Below are 24847 nucleotides of genomic sequence, written 5' to 3' on the forward strand. Positions count from 1 at the left end.
AGTTTCTAAAAGTATATCAATTATTAATAAAGTAAAATTAATTTCTAGAGTATAATGCACTACATGTACTGTACTGTGCCTTAGTTCTCCCATACTTGACATATGGAATTGAGATCTGGGGAAACAACTACAAGACTTTACTGCATCCCCTTTGTATACTTCAGAAGCGAGCGATAAGAGTTATTAACAAAGTAGCTTATTTTGAGCACACAAACAGACTGTTTTTGCAATGTAAGATTTTAAAATTAATGGACTTGGTTAGGCTCAAAACGGCTCTCTTATGTTTTAATGCCAGTAAATTCAATCTTCCACAGAACATACAACGACTATTTATTTTGAGGAACTCTGGGTATACATTAAGGAGATATAGTAAATTTAAACTTCCTGCGGTGAAAACCACCAGAAGCTGGTGTGTTTCTGTGTGTGGGGTCAAACTATGGAACAATTTGGATAATGAACTAAAGCAATGCAAGACAATCCATAAGTTCAAATCACAGTACAAACTGATGTTATGGACACAGTATATAAAGAGGAAAATAAATGATGATATTGGTGACTGAAGTATTCAACTGCTATTAAGAATATGTAGGTATAAAGAAATACATAAACCTTTATAATAACATATTGAGAATATTATTATATATATATTTTTTCTTTCTTTTCTTGACAACATATATATTACCAGGAATTATGAATTTTATTATTTTATTATGAATAACAATAAGTATGTGATTGTATATATATATCTATTGAGTATTGTTGGGTAGAAATAATTGAGGGTTATATGGTATTAAACATATTCATGATGGTAATAGCAATAATATTACATAGATGGTAAATGATGATACTTATTAACTCAGTCCATTGTTAACATTGGATGTAGTATTTTTATTTTAATTTAGTATGGTCTCTGTATAGTGAACATTATACCATTATATTATTGTTAAGAGTTGTGTCATAGACAATTATCATTGTATTATATGAATATCCATACTGTAGATAAGTCAGGAAATGATGGAAATTATGAAAATGCTAGTGGCCGGTGGTGTGTTTGCTCTCGACTGGCTCCTACTGTCGGGGCGGTGGTGGTCGGTGGGCCGTGGTACGATTCTGTGGCGGGCTGCGATTCAGGGGCTCCTAACTGACGTGCTGGAGTTATCAAAATAAAAATAAAATAAACTAAAGAAAATTACAATGAGAAATCCCTGGTGAACAGAGGGAGCAGTGACACAAAGCTGTTAAGGCTCGTTCTGCACACGGAAGGGATTGTTAATGGCATCTCCCTGACCTACAGAGGGAGTGATGACACACACAGCTGTTATGGCTCGTTCAGTGTAAGGAAGGGATGAACCAGGGAATCTCCTTGACCAGCAGAGGGACAATGACACACATGGTTGTCATGGCTCGTTTTGTATAAGGCAAGGACCTAATAATTATAGGAAAAATTGTACAAAATTATATACTTCACATTTGGGATGGCTGCAGCATGGGAAGAAGGGGCTCTTGTGTGTTGTAGCTCAGCCGCCGTGTGGTGCTCTCGGACTACCGATTCGCCGTGGCCCTGGCATGGGGAGATTGTCTGGAGCGGCCATTCTACTGACCATGATGGTTTATCTTACGAATGTAAAACTAGAACAACAATTATTCTATATGTACATCATTTCAATGTATCATCTAAAAGGTATGTATGTATACAGGATATACACATATACCTAGATATATTATGGGTCTGTCTGTATGTGTAGAAATGTATATTTATATTTATATATATGTGTATATGTATGTATGTATGTATATATATTTGTATGTGTAAATGGGTGTACAGAAAGAGCTATGAGTGTATGTTGCATAGGTAGACAAGTATATAAGGTTGTATAAATAGATATGTGTAGATGTAAATATATAATTGTATATTTATATTATTCCAACGCACCGAATGATGATGTATCTGAGAAAGGACATTGCATGCAGCTTGTAAATATTGGTGTAAAGGGGGTGGGAGCTTAATAAGTTTTACTTCTCCCCACTCCCTTTCGAGCTTTTGTTTTTCTTTTTTGTGTGGGGTTTTTTGTGGGGGGTTTCTTTTTTTTTTTTTTCTTTTTTTCTTTTGTATGTTTGATATGTTTATGAGGATCAAAGAAACTGTATCAACACATCTTGAAATAGTAGAAAAACTGCCAAAGTACTGTTCACAACATGTATAAATTTTACCTTGTAAAAGCTCGAAATAATCTCAAACTCAAACTCAATTGCAAATTTGCTGTTGTGGGACTGATAACGAATCTATCTGATCACATTCTATTTATTATAAATACCACCAACTTGAATCTTATTTTAGATATCAACAATGTTTGCACATTTCTATAAATACCAGCAACTTATTGCTGTTTCTTTGACCAGCACAATTTGAACGACAATTTCATGCTCTGTTGTACATTGTTTCTATTTATTTATTTATTTATTTTCTGAAATGGGGCAGTTCATATTAATGTACATTTCCATGTAAATATGAGAGATTGTAGCCATTCAACTAATTTCTATCTCAAGTCCCATTGGCAGATCAAAGATAAAGAAATTACAAATAACATAAAACCATAAGCAACAAAAACATATAAAAAGAAAAACAAACAACAAGCGATAACACGTAGTGCACAAAACAGACAAAAACTGGGAGACCAAGGCAGCGACCAAGCAGTAATTAATTAACATTTACACATGATTATATTGAAAATATCTCTTTGTTGTTGTTGCACACATCCCTCTGTCATTATTGCACATTGCTATGCTACACTTATCCCTCTGTCACTATAATGTAAGAGTCCACTGCATATATCCCTTTGTCACTATTACATATTATTGTATTGCATATTTCTCATTGTCACTATTGCACATAATATTGCACATTTCTCTTAATCAATGTTGCACATATCTCTGTCTATATTACACATAATTACCCCATACATGTCCCTTCTAACACTATTGCACATTTCCCATTATCACGATGGCTCATGATCCTCAAACACTATTACACATGACTTTAATGCATGAAGCCCACGTCTACACATTTAAAACAAACTACACAGAGTCCTCAGGAACAAGCCCCATCAACAGCAAACAAATTTCACAGTGTTATGATCACAGATCTGATTTCCAGTAGCCATGCTTTGAGATGTTTAGTAAATGAGTTAAGATGTGGTTGTTCACGAATGACACTTGTTATAGTACTCCAGGTTTGTGATGCACAAAAAGAGAAAACTGAGTGCCCAAGAGCACTTTTCCTAAATGGTAAAAAGCAATTACCTCGAGAGCCTGCTCTGGTTGATCTGCTGGAATTTTTCTTTACAAATTCTTGTAGTGGAGGGGGAGCTTGGCCATGAAAGATTTTGTAAAGCAAAACAGAATGAGTGTATTTTACAATGTTATCCAAGTTTAATCACTCGTATTTCTTAAGAAAAAAACAAAAATGATTCACTTTTGAAGCTTGTTTGTAAACTGTTATGATATCTATCTATGTATCTATCTACACACGTGGACAAAATTGTTGGTACCCCTCAGTTAAAGAAGGAAAAACCCACAATTCTCACTGAAATCACTTGAAACTCACAAAAGTAACAATAAATAAAAATTTATTGAAAATTAAATAATCAAAAACAGCAATCACTTTTGAATTGTTGATTAACATAATTATTTAAAAAAACAAACTAATGAAACAGGCCTGGACAAAAATGATGGTACCTCTATAAAAGATTGAAAACTATTTGACCAGAGTGACATGATTAACTCAGGTGTGTCATTTAATTGACATCACAGGTGTTTCCAAACTCATAATCAGTCAGTCTGCCTATTTAAAGGGAGACAAGTAGTCACCCTGCTGTTTGGTGAAAAGGTGTGTACCACACTGAACATGGACAACAGAAAGCGAAGGAGAGAATTGTCCCAGGACATCCGAAAAAAAATTATAGACAAACATCTTAAAGGTAAAGGCTATAAGACCATCTCTAAACAGCTTGAAGTTCCTGTGACAACAGTGGCTCATATTATTCAGAAGTTCAAGACCCACGGGACAGTAGCCAACCTCCCTGGACGTGGCCGCAAGAGGAAAATTGATGACAAATTGAAGAGACGGATCGTTGGAATTGTATCCAAATAGCCCAAAGCAACCTCCAAAGAAATTAAAGGTGAACTCCAAGGCCAAGGTACATCAGTGTCAGATCGCACCATTCGTCGTTGTTTGAGCCAAAGTGGACTTCATGGGAGACGACCAAGGAGGACACCACTGCTGAAAAAAACTCATAAAAAAGCCAGACTGGAATTTGCAAAAATGCATGTTGACAAGCCACTAAGCTTCTGGGAGAATGTCCTTTGGACAGATGAGACCAAACTGGAGCTTTTGGTAAGGCACATCAACTCTATGTTCCTAGACTCAAAAACCAAGCATACGAAGAAAAGAACACTGTCCCTACGGTGAAACATGGAGGAGGCTCAGTAATGTTTTGGGGCTGCTTTGCTGCATCTGGCACAGGGTGTCTTGAAAGTGTGCAAGGTACGATGAAATCTGAAGACTATCAAGGCATTCTGGAGAGAAATGTGCTGCCTAGTGTCAGAAAGCTTGGTGTCAGTCGCAGGTCATGGGTCTTCCAACAGGACAACGATCCAAAACACACAGCCAAAAACACCCAAGAATGGCTGAGAGAAAAGCGTTGGACTATTCTAAAGTGGCCTTCTATGAGCCCAGATCTGAATCCCATTGAACATATGTGGAAGGAGCTGAAACATGCCATTTGGAGAAGACACCCATCAAACCTGAGACAACTGGAGCTGTTTGCTCATGAGGAGTGGGCCAAAATACCTGTTGACAGCTGCAGAACGCTCATTGACAAATACAGAAATCGTTTAATTGCAGTGATTGCCTCAAAAGGTTGTGCAACAAAATATTAAGTTATGGGTACCATCATTTTTGTCCAGCCCTATTTCATTAGTTTGTTTTTTTAAATAATTATGTTAATCAACAATTCAAAAGTGATGGCTGATTTTGATTATTTAATTTTCAATAAATTTTTTATTTATTGTTACTTTTGTGAGTTTCAAGTGATTTCAGTGAGAATTGTGGGTTTTTCCTTCTTTAACTGAGGGGTACCAACAATTTTGTCCACGTGTGTATCTATCTATCTATCTATCTATCTGTCTATCTATCTATCTATCTATCTATCTATCTATCTATAGAGTTTTAAATGAAATTAAAGGAACAAAGATTGTTTTTGTGTTGTGCCCATTTATGTGACATGATGATGTGACTTTTGATTTATTAAATACTTTAAATTTACTGTCAGGTTACCGATTTATTTAATGGCGATTTCAACATTAGCTTTATTTGTCCCTATTTCCTTCAGTATTTATAGTTTCTTTGTTCTGTCAATGCAAAATGAGACATGATGTTGAACTTTTGCTGTGAAAAAATCTCGTGTTCAAACAAAGTTGCTGCAAAAAAATTTAACCCTTCATCAAATTGTAGCATCTCTTTCATATTTGCTGATTTTAAATGTAATAAGACGTCTGATCAATCAATAAAATCTTCAGAAACATTTTTGATTTGAAGAAAAAACATCTTTATTTTGTGAAAACATGAGCTGTGACATGATGAGGAGGAAAACAGGACTATTTGAATCTTTATTTACTTTGATGAGAGACAGAAAGAGAGAGAGTTCCAGAGAGCAGACAGAGAGTCAAAGCAGTATGAGAGTCCCAGTGAGTGAGGTCAGGACTGGGAACACTGGTCTCTCCTCAGTGTCTGTGAGAGCGGAGTGTGGGAGCCCTGGGTGGCCTCACAGCTCACAGAGACCACCTTCCTCCACTGGTCTGCAGGGAGCCTCAGGGTGCTGCTCCAGCTGTAGTGGCCGTCCTTCTCCAGCACCCCGGGGCTCCTGCTCTCCTCCCAGCTCATGCTGCTGCTGCTGCTGCTGCTGCCGTCCACCTTCCAGGACAGACTCCAGTCTGAGGGGAAGCCCTTGTTGGCCAGGCACATGAGCGTGGCCTTCCCCTGCTGCAGCTCCTCACTGGAGGGGGGCAGCACCGTCAGGGTGGGACGGACATCACCTAGGAGACACCAATCAGCTTAGAGGACAGGGAGCACACAGCTGTCACTCAAACATCACACACGTGGACACCTTCAGTGTGAGACGCTGGCTTCAGTCCTTCAAGGAGTTTGTGTCACATGCTTTTTCTGCTCCAGCACTCACTCACTCACACATTGTTTCAGTTCCCTTTCAGAAAGCTCTCATGTAAATCAGCTCAGAGAGAATCATCTCACAGTTTCACCTCAAATATGTCCAACTACTCTGGAAACTAAACAAGCACATGTGGAAACATTCACAAGTTTTACTGCAAAATCACTTCAAAGTCTCAACTAAACATTAAAGTATTTAGTAGAAACAGAAAAATACAGAAAGTTAGTTGAAAAAAATTCATAGGTTTTCTGTGGATTTCAATCATCATTTACTAAACAGGTCAAATCATTTCATCCAGACGTAGAAAGAATTTATGATGAAATGAGGAAGTTTAGATATTTTTGCACATTTTCAAATACAAATCTTTATCATCACTCCATCCAGGATTGAAGAACATAAATGTGTTTATATTGTCTTGTAAAAAATTGACAAGGGGACCAATGGAGTTTTATCCAATTCATACTTTAAGTTTTGTAATTTTATTAACTTCAGTCCTTTAAATCATGTAAACATTGAATTTCATCAAACCTGATCAGAGTTAGCATCTATGAGGAGGAATTCAAACTTTAATACATGAAGTTTCTCTGAATTCAAAAATATTTTACAACTGGTCAGATTTTGAGCTTTTAAAAGATATTTTAAAGAGTAGTATTTAGTTTTTAGCAATGAGTAAAAATATAAACTTACTTCCAAATTCCAGTCTGGTTCCTCCACCGAACGTGTACCACAGTGATACAAACTGATTGAGCCGCCGTACAAAAACCTCTGACTGTAGAGAGACACGGCTCTCTGACTTTTTCAGACTGAACTAAACCTACAAGCTCTCAAGATTCAACCACTAAAACCAGAAAGAATCATTTATCCTCTGGACCATCCACATGTTTTATACTCAGTGCAATCAGTTTTTACATTTCAATTTTGACAGAGAGCTTTGTTTATGAATCCAAAATATTTGTAACAAAATTAGATTATAATTTTCCTTTTGTGCTGAAAACAACAAGAGAGAAAATGAAAAAAAAATCCTCCTGAAAAGAAAGATCTTTAAATTGAACTTACTTCCAACATCCAGTCTGGTTCCTCCACCAAAAGTCCACCACAGTGATACAAACTGATTGAGCCGCCGTACAAAAACCTCTGACTGTAGAGAGACACGGCTCTCTGACTTTGGAACAAACAAACTCACCAAAATCATTCACTGTTTGTTTCATTTTGTCAGCTGGTATGAAAACTGAAAATAACACAGAGCTACAAACATACATAATTTATTGTTTAATTTTGGAAATGTCAATTTTACATTTTTTGGGGTAAAAATTCAATTTCAAAACAGAAAACAAAAAGCAACAACATGAAGATTTCATACATATGAACTGTTAAATATGTCAGACATGATAAATTAAGTTAAAAAATTAAAAATTAAAATTAAGTACACATTTCCAAATGATGCTGTGATAAATTGATTTATCCATTGATAAACTTTCAAAAATTGTTGTAAGTCAGAAAAAAGCTCCAGTGTTCTGGGAGAGTTTATCGTCCTGACAGCTGAAATGTAATGATTTTTAAGTTTCACAGAAGTGTTTTCTCAAGACTGAGATGATAAATTATAAAAAGAAAGGTCTGCACACATAAAGTATTTCAAAGAGAAACAATATCAGCAGTCAGTCCAGATATATTTCCAATAAATTACTAAATTAATTAACTGATCCCCTGATAAACTCTCACTAAATTTTTGAAAAAAGAAAACGTTTTGAAACAAGATATATCTAGAAGAGTAAACCTGAAAACAAAATCTTGCAAAATATGTTGTGTAATGTTCCTAATCAATTAACTGAAAAATGATTGATTGTTTGACAACCAGCATGATCAGACTGATCCAAGTCCCTGTTGGAGTGAGTCAGACATTTCCATAGAGACACTTTGCATCAGCAGCACCATGCTCCAGTGCTCTGGGAGACTTTATAGTCCTGACACTTGAACACTGGATGACTGACAGCTGTCCTTCATCACAACAGAAGACACACAAATCCTCCTCATCAGAAACATGACTCTGATCTGCGTCCTCATCTGGACTCTCCTCTGCTGCTGCTTCACAGGTAAAGTCCAGAGAATACAACTCCTCTCCTCTATCAACATCCGTCCCTCTCAAATCAAGCCCACAGAACCATGACGCTGCTTTCTCTTTGTGTCTCTGTATCCTCAGAGTCCAGAGGACAGGTCACAGTGACTCAGTCTGGAGCAGTGAGCTCTGCTCTGGGAGGCTCCGTCACCATCAGCTGTAAGACCAGTCAGGATGTTTATAGCTCTGACCGTTTAGCCTGGTACCAACAGAAAGATGGAGGAGTTCCCAAACTGCTCATTTATAGGGCTAGCACTCGAGCATCAGGGATTCCAGGTCGTTTTACAGGCAGTGGATCAAACTCTGACTTCACTCTGACCATCAGTGGAGTCCAGACTGAAGATGCAGCAGTTTATTACTGTCAGAGTTTTCATTACATCAACAGTCAGGATGTGTTCACACAGTGAAAAAGCGTCGTACAAAAACCTCCCTCAGTCAGACTGAACAGAAACTGAGTTGACTGATACAGTTCACTGAACACACAAACACACACGCACACACACACACACACACGCACACACGCACACACGCACACACACACACACACACACACACACACACACACACACACACACACACACACACATACAATGTTTTTCTATCATTGTGGGGACTTACCATTGACTCCCATTCATATCTAACCCTTACCCTGACCTTGACCCAGACGAAAACAATGGCTAACCTTAAAGAAACGTTTTTGCACTTTTACGTTTTTCAGTAACAACAACATGGCCAAGAAAACACTGTTTAAACTTGTGGGGACCAAAATGAGGTCCCCACAAATGACATGTTTTTTGGTTTTCCTACAGTTGTGGGGACATTTGGTCCTCACATTTGGTCCCCACAAGTATAGCCAGAACCGGGGCACACATACACACATACACACACACACACACACACATGTTTGTACTTCTATCTTAGTGAGGACATCCATAGGCGTAATGCATTTCCTAGAGCCTTACCCTAACCTTAACCATCACAACTGATTGCCTAAACTTAATCCTTACCCTAACCCTAACCAAACCTCAATTCATACCTGTTCTCTAAAAACAAGTCTTCACCCTCAAACATGGCTGTTTCAAAGTGAGGACCGGCCAAAATGTCCTCACTTTGTAAAAATGTCCTCATTTTGATAGTTAAATGCAGAAAATGGTTCTCACAATGGAGCAAGTACAAGAACACACACACACACACACACACACACACACACGACACAATAGTTGTATTTTTCTTCCAGGACAAGTAATTAACATTTTTTGTGACATAATTTTCATCCGGTTTCTTTGGACAGACAAACTGTTCACACTATTCTTAGGATTAGATGGATGTTTTTAACTGCAGCATGAATACAATTCTTCTCATCATATTTTTATAGACTGAGTCACTGAAATAAAATCAAGAATCCACCACATAAACCCACCACATGATGTCAACCCATCAGCTCCTCATATATTAAAGCTTCATAGATTTCATGCACTGACAGTCAGTAGTTTGGACGATCTCCTGTTTCCTGCTGCAGCACATGATCATGTAGCTGTTTCTGCTTTATAGAAACACAAAGCAACTCATTTAACTTTCATTCTGTTAAATAGAGCAGTAGCTTTGGTCATGAAGAGAAGATTTTCACCATCACTCATGGATTTGTTAACCAAAGTGAATCTGATGTGCTGCATTATTCTGTTCTTTTCTATGCTGTGGTCTGTTTGGGCGGCAGCATGACTGAGAGGAACACCAGGTGAGTGGACAGGCTGGTGAAGAACGCTGGTTCTGTGCTCAGCAGGAGTTTGGACTCACTCAGGACTGTGGCTGAGAGACACAAACACAACACGGTGCAGTCCATCCTTTACTACACCAGCCATCTTCTCCACAGCATCCTGGCTGGACAGAGGAGCAGCGACAGTGAGCGGCTCATCTCACAGTGCTGCAGGACTGAATGGTTGAGGAGATCTTTTGTCCTCATAGTCATTAAACGTGGACCCATGTTCCACCCCCTCCTATATACACTTTAGTTCTATTTTTCACCTTGTACTTTATACTACTCTGTTTTACTCTAGTCTGTATTATCATTGCAAATTTGCTGTTGTGGGACTGATAACGAATCCATCTGATAACATTCTATTGATTATAAATACCACCAACTTGTATCTTATTTTAGATATCAACAATTTTTGCATATTTCTATAAATACCAGCAACTTATTGCTGTTTCTTTGACCAGCACAATTTGAACGACAATTTCATGCTCTGTTGTACATTGTTTCTATTTTATTTATTTATTTGTTTGTTTGTTTATTTTTTAAAATGAGACAGTTCATATTAATGTACATTTCCATATAAATCTGAGAGATTGTAGTTATTCAGCTACTTTCTATCTCAAGTCCCACTGGCAGATCAAAGATATAGAAATTACAAATAACATAAAACCATAAGCAACAAAAACATACAAAAAAGAAAAACAAACAACAAGCGATAACACGTAGTGCACAAAACAGACAAAAACTGGGAGATCAAGGCAGCGACCAAACGGTAATTAATTAACATTTACACATGATTATATAGCAAATATATCTTTGCTGTTGTTGCACACATCCCTCTGTCATTATTGCACATTGCTATGCTACACTTATCCCTCTGTCACTATAATGTAAGAGTCCACTACATATATCCCTTTGTCACTATTACATATCATTGTATTGCATATTTCTCATTGTCACTATTGCACATAATATTGCACATTTCTCTGAATCAATATTGCACATATCTCTGTCTATATTACACATAATTACCCCATACATGTCCCTTCTAACACTATTGCACATTTCCCATTATCACGATGGCTCATGATCCTCAACAAGGCCAATTGATGCCCTTTTTCACTGTATTTAGACATCAACTCATGGATGGCAGCAAACTTCCTGCAGCTCAACCGGGACAAAACAGAGGTTTTAGTTATTGGTCCTGAAGGCCAGAGAGAGAAAACTTTACCAAAGTTACAGGATTTTAAACCCTCAAAATCAGTAAAAAATCTGGGCGTGATTTTTGACTCTGAGCTCACTTTTATTCCACACATCAAAAACATAACAAAGATAGGTTTTTACCATCTCAAGAACATAGCCAGAGTCCGCCCGTTCCTCTCTCAGGCCAGTACGGAGGTGCTGATGCATGCTTTTATTTCCTGTCGTTTAGATTACTGTAATGCTCTGCTCTCTGGTCTTCCTAAAAAGAGAATGCATAACTTACAATTATTGCAAAATTCAGCCGCACGAGTGCTGTTGAGGACCAGAGGGCGGGAGCATATTACACCTATTTTAAAATCACTGCATTGGCTCCCCATGCGCTTCAGGATCGATTTTAAGGTTCTTTTATTAGTTTATAAATGTCTTAACGGTCTTGGGCCTTCTTATTTGTCTGCACTACTTTTATTTTATCAACCCTCGCGGACCCTGAGGTCCTCTGGTGCTGGCTTTTTAACGATACCACAAGTTAGAACTAGAACACACGGGGAGGCGGCATTCAGTTATTATGGCCCCCGATTGTGGAATGCCCTCCCAGAGAACCTCAGGGCCGCAGAGAACGTTGATGTTTTTAAAAAGAGGCTCAAGACCCATCTTTTTAATCAGGCTTTTAACTGACTAATTTTAATTCTTTATAATTTCTTAAGCTGACTTTTATTCTTACAATTTTTATGATTATTTTATGTATACATTTTTACTTACACATTCTTTTCTCTTATCTCAGTCTTAGCTTTCATACCTTTTATTTATTTATCGATGTATTTATTTTTACTATTTTTTATTTTTTATTTATTTATTTGTTTTACTATTTTAGTCCCTCGTTTCTCCAGTGTTTCCTCCTGGGGGCCTACCACACCTGGAGTTGATTCTGGTCCACTGATGGGGGTGCTGGCCCGTGGATGGCCCTGGCCCGGGTGGCTGGAGAGCTTTACACCTTCGTGTGGAGCCTCCTGTCTGCCTGGGCTGGGGTGGTCCTTGTGTCGGCTCCCCTGCAGTCATGGTCCATGACTCCACTTGGTGTGTGTGGCCCCCAAAGGTAGCTTCTTCCTCACTTCGGATTTCGGTGCCCAGCCATGTCTCCGCTATATCTCCTTACTGACAGATGGTGTATGTTGGTGTGTGTATGTTCGTATGTTTGTGTGTGTGGGTCTGTATGTCTGTTCGTATGTCTACATATGTGTGTGAATGTATATGTGATTACGTATCTGTGTGTATATTTGTTGGGGGGTGTAAGGTTTCGGGTTTTTCACAGTGTTTTGTATTGTATTGTTTTTGTTTTTATCCTCTGTGAGGCACTTTGTGTTACTCGACTGTATGAAAAGTGCCATATAAATAAAGTTGATTTGATTTGATTTGATTTGACTATATTGCATGAAGCCCACATCTACACATTTAAAACAAACTACACAGAGTCCTCAGGAACAAGCCCCATCAACAGCAAACAAATTTCACAGTGTTATGATCACAGATCTGATTTCCAGTAGCCATGCTTTGAGATGTTTAGTCAATGAGTTAAGATGTGGTTGTTCACGAATGGCACTTGTTATAGTACTCCAGGTTTGTGATGCACAAAAAGAGAAAAGTGAGTGCCCAAGAGCACTTTTCCTAAATGGTACAAAGCAATTACCTCTAGAGCCTGCTCTGGTTGATCTGCTGGAATTTTTCTTTACAAATTATTGTAGTGGAGTTTTAAATCAAATGAAAGCAATAAAGATTGTTTTTGTGTCAGGACTGTGGCTGAGAGACACAAACACAACACAGTGCAGTCCATCCTTTACTACACCAGCCATCTTCTCCACAGCATCCTGGCTGGACAGAGGAGCAGCTACAGTGAGCGGCTCATCTCACAGTGCTGCAGGACTGAATGGTTGAGGAGATCTTTTGTCCTCATAGTCATTAAACGTGGACCCATGTTCCACCCCCTCCTATATACACTTTAGTTCTATTTTTCACCTTGTACTTTATACTACTCTATTTTACTCTAGTCTGTATTATCATTGCAAATTTGCTCTTGTGGGACTGATAACGAATCCATCTGATAACATTCTATTTATTATAAATACCACCAACTTGTATCTTATTTCAAATATCAACAATTTTTGCATATTTCTATAAATACCAGCAACTTATTGCTGTTTCTTTGACCAGCACAATTTGAACGACAATTTCATGCTCTGTTGTACACTGTTTCTATTTTATTTATTTGTTTGTTTGTTTATTTTTGAAAATGAGACAGTTCATATTAATGTACATTTCCATATAAATCTGAGAGATTGTAGTTATTCAGCTACTTTCTATCTCAAGTTCCATTGGCAGATCAAAGATAAAGAAATTACAAATAACATAAGATGCAGCAGTTTATTACTGTAAGAGTTATCATTACATCAACAGTCAAGCTGTGTTCACACAGTGAAAAAGCGTCGTACAAAAACCTCCCTCAGTCAGACTGAACAGACACTGAAGTGACTGATACAGTTCACTGAACACACACACACACACACACACTCACACACACACACACACACACACACACACACACACACACACACACACACACACACACACACACACACACACACACACACACACACACACACACACAGAGAGAGAGAGAAGATCCCAAAACAAGATAAGTAAAATATTTCAATAGAATTAAACTTTCTTTATAGCTGCTGTTCAGCTTTCATTCAGGTCCCATTATAATCCATGTCCATGTTTTTTGTCCAATTAACCCTCGTGTTGTCCTTACCATAAAATGTTGCTGCCTTGTCTGAAAAAAGTCAAACAATTCAGAAAAAATTTCCCCAAAATTATGAAAATTTGCAAAATCTTCAGAAAGAAAATTCCTGAAAAGTTTCCCTCAAAGTTTTATTTTTTTAAATTAAAAATCCCCAAATTTGACAGCGAAATTCACTGGATTTTGGTTGACTTTTTTTTTCTGAATGTTCTCAAACATTTATTTTAAATTTGTGTTTTTCCACCAAAAAATGTTCAAAAATTTCCTAAAAAAGTTTTGAAAATGTGGAAGTTTTCATTCTGAATTTTTTTTTTTTTTTTCCACATTTTAAAACTTTAAAACGGGTCAATTTGACCCGCAGGACGACAGGAAGGTTAAAGAACAAATGAAGAAGAAAACCTGTAACTGTTCAACATTATTTTCCTTCCAAGACACAGATCAGACTCAGAAACCTTCATGATCAATGTTAAATTTTAGTTTATTCAGATTTTATCCATCGAGCACCAACTGACAACAAGTCTCATCTTTAGATACGTCACATAGAAGTTAAACAGAAAAGTCAGCAAATGAAAGTGTCCTTTGGTTGCATTACAGTTTTTTACGATTGCTTAAGCACAATTTTGAAAAAAGGGCTCAGAATTTCAAAACACTACACATAATTAGCACAATCACACACACAATACGTAGAACACCTGTGCAAAATGAAACACTCTTGGAAAAACTATACACACATTTATAAAAACCATGTTTTGTTACCATATGAAACACACACTTTTCATGAAGCTTAATTCTGTTTGAACCAGTTACACACTGCTGTGTTTAACTTGAAACACTTCTAGCAGTTCTACCTCTCAGTGATCAGATTACAGTAAGTGAAGTACACAGAGAAAGAGCAGATATGCATCATCGTAAATTCACCAAACACAACACGAAATCGATGTAGCAGACTGTTGAAAATATGATTTATTTCTCTTCATATAACCACATTCAGTCAACATAGACAATCACAACAAAACATGTCCCAACACTGTAAGGCCAGATAATAGACAAATTAAAATACTGTACTACCAGTACAGGTTAAAATTACTGTGAAGTAGAAGAAGAATGCAAAAAAAATCTGAATGAAATAAAATAAATACTAAACATCTCTTCGCCTAGCTGGATCTGGCCACAGAATTTTATCTACATCTCAGGCAAGATCCTCATCGGCAAGACAATGTGGGAAGAACTGTCTTGAATGACGGATCCATCTTTGAACAGCTGTGGCCTCGATTTGGTCACAAACCTCTTCCATGGCCTGAATGAAGGGCACCTAAGCCTGGGGCAGGAGATCATAAACCTTCCACCACGACACAGAAAAAACTCTTCCATGGGGTTTAGAAATGGAGAATATGGTGGAAGGTACAGGACTGTAAACTGTGGATGGTGTTGAAACCAGTGCCAGACCAGAGCAGAGCGGTGGAATGACACGTTGTCCCAGAATACAAAGTGCTGCATCTGGTGCATTTTGTTAATTACTGTGACGAGGTTGTGCAATCGGTCCAAAGATGTGAGAATAGGATCTGTGTTGTAAGGGCCCATATTGACATGATGGTGGTTTTATAGTGCTCAAACCTGATTGGTGTGTCAACAATGAAGTAATCATGTGTTTGCATACCTGATGTGTGTGTTTAATCAACAGGTTCATGGGTGTGGTGATTTGTCAGTCAGTGCTTTGGAACGGCAAGAAAGTGACATCCTGATATACTTCTATGTCTGATGTATACAAGTGTGTTTAGTGTTTTGCACATCACTGTGTGTATTGTTCTGCAAAAAGTGTGAGGCTGACTTGGTGTTTATAGTAGTGAAAATCTGGTCGAGTAATTTGCTCCTTAAGTGTAAGGTGTTGATAATTATGTAATTCATTTGTTTTTAATGTTCATGCAATCATAAAAAACTGTAAAAAAAGATGCACTACTTGTAAAACTAAAAACTTTTCCAATAATCAGTTAAAGTTCTCTGAATATAATGTTTACGTTTTGAATATTTGACAGTAATGTAGGACTACAGTTTTTAACTATTTAATGAAAGGAAATCAGTGAAGTCTTCATGTTGTAGTCATTTATGGGAAATGATTATATACTGTTTTATTTGTCATGTGCTTTTGGCAGCTTCATGGTCATTTCAACATGAACTTAACTCATCCTTCTCTCCCACATTACTACGAACTGCTTTACTGTACCAGAGGAAAATGAAGACATCATCTTGTATTTGAACACCTAAATGATCGTTGATGTTTTCATAAAATGGACCCTGATATAGAAAGACTCTCTTTCATCACATTGTAACATCTCCTTCATGTTTGGAGATTTTAACTGAAATAACACGTTTGATTATTCAATAAAATCCTCAGAAACATTTTTGATTTGAAGACAAACACCTTTATTGTGTGAAAACATGAGCTGTGACATGATGAGGAGGAAAACAGGACTATTTGAATCGTTATTTACTTTGATGAGAGACAGAAAGAGAGAGAGTTCCAGAGAGCAGACAGAGAGTCAAAGCAGTATGAGAGTCCCAGTGAGTGAGGTCAGGACTGGGAACACTGGTCTCTCCTCAGTGTCTGTGAGAGCGGAGTGTGGGAGCCCTGGGTGGCCTCACAGCTCACAGAGACCACCTTCCTCCACTGGTCTGCAGGGAGCCTCAGGGTGCTGCTCCAGCTGTAGTGGCCGTCCTTCTCCAGCACCCCGGGGCTCCTGCTCTCCTCCCAGCTCATGCTGCTGCTGCTGCTGCTGCTGCTGCCGTCCACCTTCCAGGACAGACTCCAGTCTGAGGGGAAGCCCTTGTTGGCCAGGCACATGAGCGTGGCCTTCCCCTGCTGCAGCTCCTCACTGGAGGGGGGCAGCACCGTCAGGGTGGGACGGACATCACCTAGGAGACACCAATCAGCTTAGAGGACAGGGAGCACACAGCTGTCACTCAAACATCACACACGTGGACACCTTCAGTGTGAGACGCTGGATTCAGTCCTTCAAGGAGTTTGTGTCACATGCTTTTTCTGCTCCAGCACTCACTCACTCACACATTGTTTCAGTTCCCTTTCAGAAAGCTCTCATGTAAATCAGCTCAGAGAGAATCATCTCACAGTTTCACCTCAAATATGTCCAACTACTCTGGAAACTAAACAAGCACATGTGGAAACATTCACAACACATTTTACAGCAAAATCACTTCAAAGTCTGGACTAAATATGAAAGTATTCAGCAGAAACAGACAAATACAGTAAGTTAACTGAAAAAAATGAAGAGTTTTTCTGTGGATTTCAATCATCATTTACTAAACAGGTCAAATCATTTGACCACATTTTCAAATACAAATCTTTATCATCACTCCATCCAGGATTGAAGAACATAAACTTATTCATATTATCTTGGAAAAAAGCAAACAATGGGACCCATGAAGGTTTCTTGAATCTACACTTCAAGTCTTGGAACTTTCCAACTTAAGCCGAATTTCATCAAACCTGATCAGAGTTAGCATCTATGAGGAGGAATTCAAACTTTAATACATGAAGTTTCTCTGAATTTAAAAATATTTTACAACTGGTCAGATTTTGAACTTTTAAAAGATATTTTAAAGAGTAGTATTTAGTTTTTAGCAATGAGTTAAAATATAAACTTACTTCCAACATCCAGTCTGGTTCCTCCACCGAACGTGTACCACAGTGATACAAACTGATTGAGCCGCCGTACAAAAACCTCTGACTGTAGAGAGACACGGCTCTCTGACTTTGGAACAAACAAACTCACCAAAATCATTCACTGTTTGTATCATTTTGTCAGCTGGTATGAAAACTGAAAATATCACAGATCTACAAATATCCATAATTTATTGTTTAATTTAGTAAATGATAATTTTAATTTTTTTCTGGATAAATATTAATTTAAAAAAAAAGAAAAAACAAGAACATGAATAATTAATACACATGAACAGCAAAATATATCATACATGTAAAATTAAATACACATTTCTAATTGATACTGTGATAAAGTGATTCATCCGTTGATCAACTTTCAAAAATTGTGGTAAGTCAGAAAAAAGCTCCAGTGTTCTGGGAGAGTTTATTGTCCTGACAGCAGAAATTTAATGATTTTTAAGTTTCACAGAAGTGTTTTCTTCAGATTAAGATGGTAAACTATAAAAAAAAGTTTATACACATAAAGTATTTCGAAGAGAAACAATATCAGCAGTCAGTCCAGGTATATTTCTGATCAATTCTCTGATAAATGAATTGATCCACTGATAAACTCTCACTAAATGTTTCAAGATGAAAGGAGATGTGTTGAAACAAGATACATCTAGAAGAGTAAACCTGAATACAAAATCTCGCAAAATATGGTGTTTACTAATCCTGTTCAAGATTCTCATCAAGTGATTGATGGATTGATAATCAGTATCATCAGATTGATCCAAGTCCCTGTTGGAGTGAGTCAGACATTTCCATAGAGACACTTTGCATCAGCAGCACCATGCTCCAGTGCTCTGGGAGACTTTATAGTCCTGACACTTGAACACTGGATGACTGACAGCTGTCCTTCATCACAACAGAAGACACACAAATCCTCCTCATCAGAAACATGACTCTGATCTGCGTCCTCATCTGGACTCTCCTCTGCTGCTGCTTCACAGGTAAAGTCCAGAGAATACAACTCCTCTCCTCTATCAACATCCGTCCCTCTCAAATCAAGCCCACAGAACCATGACGCTGCTTTCTCTTTGTGTCTCTGTATCCTCAGAGTCCAGAGGACAGGTCACAGTGACTCAGTCTGGAGCAGTGATCTCTGCTCTGGGAGGCTCCGTCACCATCAGCTGTAAGACCAGTCAGGATGTTTATAACTCTGACTTTTTAGCCTGGTACCAACAGAAAGATGGAGGAATTCCCAAACTGCTCATTTATAGGGTTAGCACTCGAGCATCAGGGATTCCAGATCGTTTTACAGGCAGTGGATCAGCGTCTGACTTCACTCTGACCATCAGTGGAGTCCAGACTGAAGATGCAGCAGTTTATTACTGTCAGAGTGAACACTACATCAACAGTCAGTGGTTGTTCACACAGTGAAAAAGCGTCGTACAAAAACTTCCCTCAGTCAGACTGAAGAGAAACTGAAGTGACTGATACAGTTCACTGAACACACACACACACACACACACACACACACACACACACACACACACACACACACACACACACACACACACACACACACACACACACACACACACACACCTGCTTACTAAATCAGTGGAATGTAACAACATGTGCTTCAGTTTCCAGTCAGCATGTTCACATGATAAGAACCACCCAGGAAGGATCTTGTATGAGGAAGACATCATGTCTGCTATGAGGATCCACAAGCTAAAAAAACATAACAGCTGTAACTTTCATTTCCAATCCAAAAAGGATATTTTAATTGATTAAAGGCAAATGTTATGTCACAGAAGGCCTTTTTCTTTCCAATACACACAAAAAAAATCAACATTCTGTAAAGAAAAACTCGAAAGTTTTCATAATTGTGAAACTGAACCATCAAATGTTTGTCATCTCCGTTTGGAAAATTATCAACCAGTTCATGACTAATTAACTTTTTGTTCCCCCTTACAGTTTTTTTTCAGTTGCTAACAAGCATTGGTCCAAACTGAAGTCACATGTTCAAAACTCTTAACACAGCCTGCATTTCCATCATGTATCTCAGCTAAACAGTTAATCTCATCCCCAAAACTGTTTCTCACCAACAAAACACTTCATACATGTCTCAAAATATTCTCATTCAACCACAACACTAGAACACTTTGGAAACAAACACTGTCACTCTGAGCACACTGAGCTGCAAAATACTAACAACAGAGAGCATTACATGAAATTAATTGTAATCTTTCAAGTTTGAATGATTTCTTTTTAGATAAATCAGTATTTTATTATAAAATAAGATCTTTGCACTTTGAGTTCTCTAAATTATTGTAATATATTGCAACAAGAATGAATCGGGAACGCAGCAGTTTACTTCAACAACACTGACGTATTTTCTCTGTGCCTTTGCATCGGCACTTTGGGACCTTACAAAAAATAAAAAGTTTACTGTCAACAAAAATAAAATGCAGAATCGTAGAATTCAGGGGGCAGAATAGAAATCAAGAGATAAAATTCAAAAACCAACAACACATGCATACTGTAACATTCACAACCTGTCGTCTGCATTTGGCCTCATGTTTTCATCCATTACATCTGATGTCTTCTCTCACGATGCATTGTGGGTAGAACCTTTCTTAGTGTCTCCTTCTATATGGTTTCTGATGAGGCCAAACACAGATCACCTGGATCGGTTTTCAGCTGACAACTACACTCAGCTGTGTTTGGAATTAGAAATTCTTTTTGTTTATTTTTATTGTCAATATTTTGATATGATTTTCAATAGATTTCAATGTGGCTGCAGCCCAAATTCCCCGTGTCACATCACAAGATGAATGCTGCAGACTTTTGAAAATATGATTTAATTTTCTTCATATAACCACATTCAGTCAACATAGACAATCACAAGAAAACATATCCCAACACTGTAAACCCACAAAATAGACAAATAAAAATACTGTACTACCAGTAAGGGTTAAAAATATGTAAAGAAAATGAAGAACACAAAAAGAAATCTGAATAAAATAAATTAAATACTAAACATCTCTTCACCTAGCTGGATCTGGTCATAGAATTTCATCTACAATCACAGGCAATATCTTCATTGGCAAGACAACGTGGAAGAACCGTCTTGAATGACGGATCCATCCTTGCACAGCTGCAGCATCAATTTAGTCACAAGCCTCTTCCATGGCCTGAATGAGGGGCATCTGAGTCTGGGGCCAGAGATCATAAACTTTCCCCCGCCATGCCGAGAAAAATTCTTCGATGGGGTTTAGAAATGGAGAATATGGTGGAAGGTACAGGACTGTAAACAGTGGATGGTGCTGAAACCAGTTCTGGACCAGAGCAGAGTGGTGGAATGACACATTGTCCCAGATGACAATGTAGTGGATCTGGTGCATTTGGTTATTTACTGGGAGGAGGTTGTGCAATCTGTCCAAAAATCTGATCATTTGATCTGTGTTGTAAGGGCCCATATTGGCATGAGGGTGGAGGACCCCATTCAGGGAAATGGCTGCGCAAAGGGTGATGTTACCCCCACGTTGCCCTGGAACATTAATTATAGCCCTGTGGCCAATGATGTTTCTGCCTCTCCTTCTGACTTTACTGAGGCTGAACCCTGCCTCATCGATGTAAATAAATTCATGTGGGATTTCCTCAGCATCCATCTGTAAAACTCTCTGAAATACAGTGAAAGACAAGATTGTGTAGTTCAGCATAGGTCTAGTATGCAGTAAATTTACATGTAAAAATTATTACGTGTGCAGTATGTAACATCACAATGTTAAAGTGAACAATACATACCTCCACATACTCATGCCGCAGCTGTTTGATCCTCTGAATTCCTCTCAAAAGGTACTCGATACAGTTGTTTCATGTGAACTTGATGTTTTTTCAGGATGCGTGCTATTGTTGTCAGAGAGACCTGATGGACATTATTGAAAATGGTGTTGTCACTAATAATTTTGGCTTGAAGTTCTCTGAGCCTAATGGCATTATTGGCCAAAACCATGTTTATGATTTCTGTCTCTTGCTCTGGTGTGAATATAGGTCCCCTTCCTCTTTGTCGTTCTCGGCCCTCAATCCTATGTAGAAAAAAAATACATGTAAGCTATTGTAAAAAGACACAGGAAGAGGTATCAAAAGTGCCGATATGGTGCATACAATACAGCAAGAAGCTGATTACTGTAACTGTTGACAACTTTTTTTTTTAACCTGTTTTCTTGTCGAAATGTCCTTATGACAGATGCCACTGTAAATCTGCTAAGATTTGGCTGAACTCTTAGTCCAGCTTCCCTCAGCATCAATCCATGATTCGTGACGTGATCAACTGGTGTTGCTCGAATCTCATGAGACAAATTTGGTCCTCTTCTTCTTTGAGGGTGTTCTCCTCCTGCTTCAGGTCTTCCTCTTCCACTTCCTTGACCTCTGCCTCTACCTCCTGCTCGTCCTCCACGGATTCCCCCTCTGATCCTCACTCGTCTTCCTCTGGCTGCTTCCATTTTGGTGGAAAGCAGGTGAACTCACCTGTTGCATTTTTATCGTGCTCAAACCTGATTGGTGTGTCTACAATAAAGCAATCATGTGTTTGCACACCTGATGTGGGTGTTTAACCAAATGGCTCATGGGTGTGGTGATTTGTCCATCAGTGCTGTGGAATTGCAAGGAAGTGACATCATGATATATAGTGCAGCGGTTAAGGAGAATATTTGGAAGAATTGTTCAAATTGTGATAAAAGTACCAAATTTTGCAGATGCATAGCCAAGACCATTGGTAAGCAGAAAAAGGAGAGCTTCAGCAAAAATTAAAAGATTAAGGGGGTGGTTTCAATGTTAATAAGTTCATACATGCTTTACTAGCTTCTGGCAGATCTGTCCACTTTGGGATCCATCCTTGTTTGGTCTTCTCCCAACCCCAGTCAGCAGGTGATGGGAGTTCTTGCTGAGCTACTAACGTCTGACCCCAAACATAAGCAGCTTGATACACTGCTCTCTTGATGTGCTGTTTTAGTGCTCCCTGGGTGGGAGGAATATTCTTCAAGTCTCGAGACCCTCGAGCAAAGAGACACTGACGGGCTTCATTGACACTGGATGCCTCAGATGTCTTTGCATAGAGCAGCACAACAAATCGTTCAAGCTGGGCAACTTAATGTCCACTGATGTCTGCTGGATACGTTGATAGCCTGGTGAAGACAGATGATATCTCAGGAAATACTGTCCAAATATCCCATGCTGTTTTCTTTCCTCTGCCTGCAAATGCTGATGTGGTGTCACATCCAGTCAGACTGTGAAAGAAAGGTAAACCAGAGGATTTCACAGACCCCACTGCAGATGCAATAGAGTGTGCTGGGATGTAACGATACTGTTTCCCAACACCAAATGCTATCCATAATTCAAGCACTGAAAGCCTTTGCATTTGTGATATTGCAAGGACAACTACATCTGTGTCATCTGTCCTGATCAGCATTTTCTTGTGGCCTTCACTTGCAGCATGTGCTGCATGCAGCAGCATGTGCGTATCAACCTCTTCCTGATTACAAGGTTCAAGGGCTGTGATGTTCTCTTTGTCACACCGGTGGGCAGTCAGCACTTTGTCATGACAAGTAGTGTACAACTGCTTGCCTTCTACCACCATTTTTGAAATCTTCTCTGACAGGTATCTGAAGAGTTCCTGCTTATTCTCAGTGTTTCTGAGGAAGTCTGCCCAGTTTCTTGGTATGCTGTCTTATCTGAAACTCTTCTTCTAACTCCCTGGCCTTGTCCCTCTCGTGCTTGTCCCTTTATGCTGAATGGAAAATATTGGTCCCAAACAACATCCAATCTCTCCACACTGACAAGTAGAGATTCAATGAAGGGTATGAATTCAAGTGAGGCATATTCCTCAAATGTTTTAGCTGCCTTAGGTTTCCTCATGTATTAAGAATAACATCGTATTTGAGATCAAGAAGTATAACAATAAACTGAAACAAGGACAATACTGTAAAGAGTGAAATACATGAAAAAGACATAGGATTGTTACTTTTAAGTTACACAGCTATAAATTGTGCAACAATTGGATGAACAGCCATGTATAATGTAGGCCAAATGTTACTGATATGGTATAATTCTTAACTGTTAAGTATTCTGTATATTCAAAGTTTAAATTGTGTACATTTTGAAGTATTTATGCTGCAGAACCACTATTTTTTTTTTTTTTTTAGCTAAACATGCTTAAAATCCCTCTAATCAATAGCTGTCTTCCACTTGAAGGGAAAATAGGCCACCAATTTGGCTATATACATAGTGTTAAATGATTTTTAAAATATTTAACATATTAACCGATACCCAATATTTAATACTTAATCTACCCCTGAAATAATGCAAATTTCTGGTGAAGCTCTCCCAGATGTGGAAGACAAGGGTTCAGGCTGTACTTGGTCCAAGTTTGGTACTTTTATCATAATTTGAACAATTATTCTCTTAACCGCTGCACTAATACGTCTGTGTCTAATGTATACAAGTGTGTTTAATGTTTTGCAAATGACTGTGTGTATTGTTCTGCAAAACGTGTGAGGCTGATTTTGTGTTTATAGTGGTGAAAATGTGGTCCCGTGTTTTGCTCCTTGAGTGTAAGGTATTGATAATTATGTGATTCTTTTGTTTTTAGTGTTTATGCAATCATAAAAAACTGTATCAAATTGAGTTTGTGGTACAACATTAAAAGAAGACAACTTAGCTACAACAAATCTTTCAGAAACAGTTTTTGATTCTCTGGACAAGCTACATCTGCAGAACACATTGTGAATAGTCTTCATTTGAACTATATTTGAATGAGGAAATGGTCTCTGTTAGTGCTGTTTGCATGTTTTGTTACCATAAAACTCTGAACTCCAATGAGGACATTTCCACAGAGAGACACTTTGCATCAGCAGCACCATGCTCCAGTGCTCTGGGAGACTTTATAGTCCTGACACTTGAACACTGGATGACTGACAGCTGTCCTTCATCACAACAGAAGACACACAAATCCTCCTCATCAGAAACATGACTCTGATCTGCATCCTCATCTGGACTCTCCTCTGCTGCTGCTTCACAGGTAAAGTCCAGAGAA

The 24847-nt window shown here is 38.3% G+C and overlaps 2 gene segments (V, D, J or C); both read right to left on the minus strand.

The window, feature by feature from the left end:
- Nucleotides 1-5601: 5601 nt before the first annotated feature.
- Nucleotides 5602-7289, minus strand: LOC127533739 (Ig kappa-b4 chain C region-like). The segment is given in 3 exon segments: nucleotides 5602-6093; nucleotides 6912-7032; nucleotides 7281-7289. Coding segments are annotated over 3 exon segments (468 nt in total).
- A 9221-nt stretch (nucleotides 7290-16510) lies between these two features.
- Nucleotides 16511-17884, minus strand: LOC127533750 (Ig kappa-b4 chain C region-like). The segment is given in 2 exon segments: nucleotides 16511-16997; nucleotides 17749-17884. Coding segments are annotated over 2 exon segments (477 nt in total).
- Nucleotides 17885-24847: the final 6963 nt, after the last annotated feature.

The sequence above is a fragment of the Acanthochromis polyacanthus genome, chromosome 4, assembly GCF_021347895.1.
Source record: "Acanthochromis polyacanthus isolate Apoly-LR-REF ecotype Palm Island chromosome 4, KAUST_Apoly_ChrSc, whole genome shotgun sequence".
Lineage (NCBI taxonomy): Eukaryota > Metazoa > Chordata > Actinopteri > Pomacentridae > Acanthochromis > Acanthochromis polyacanthus.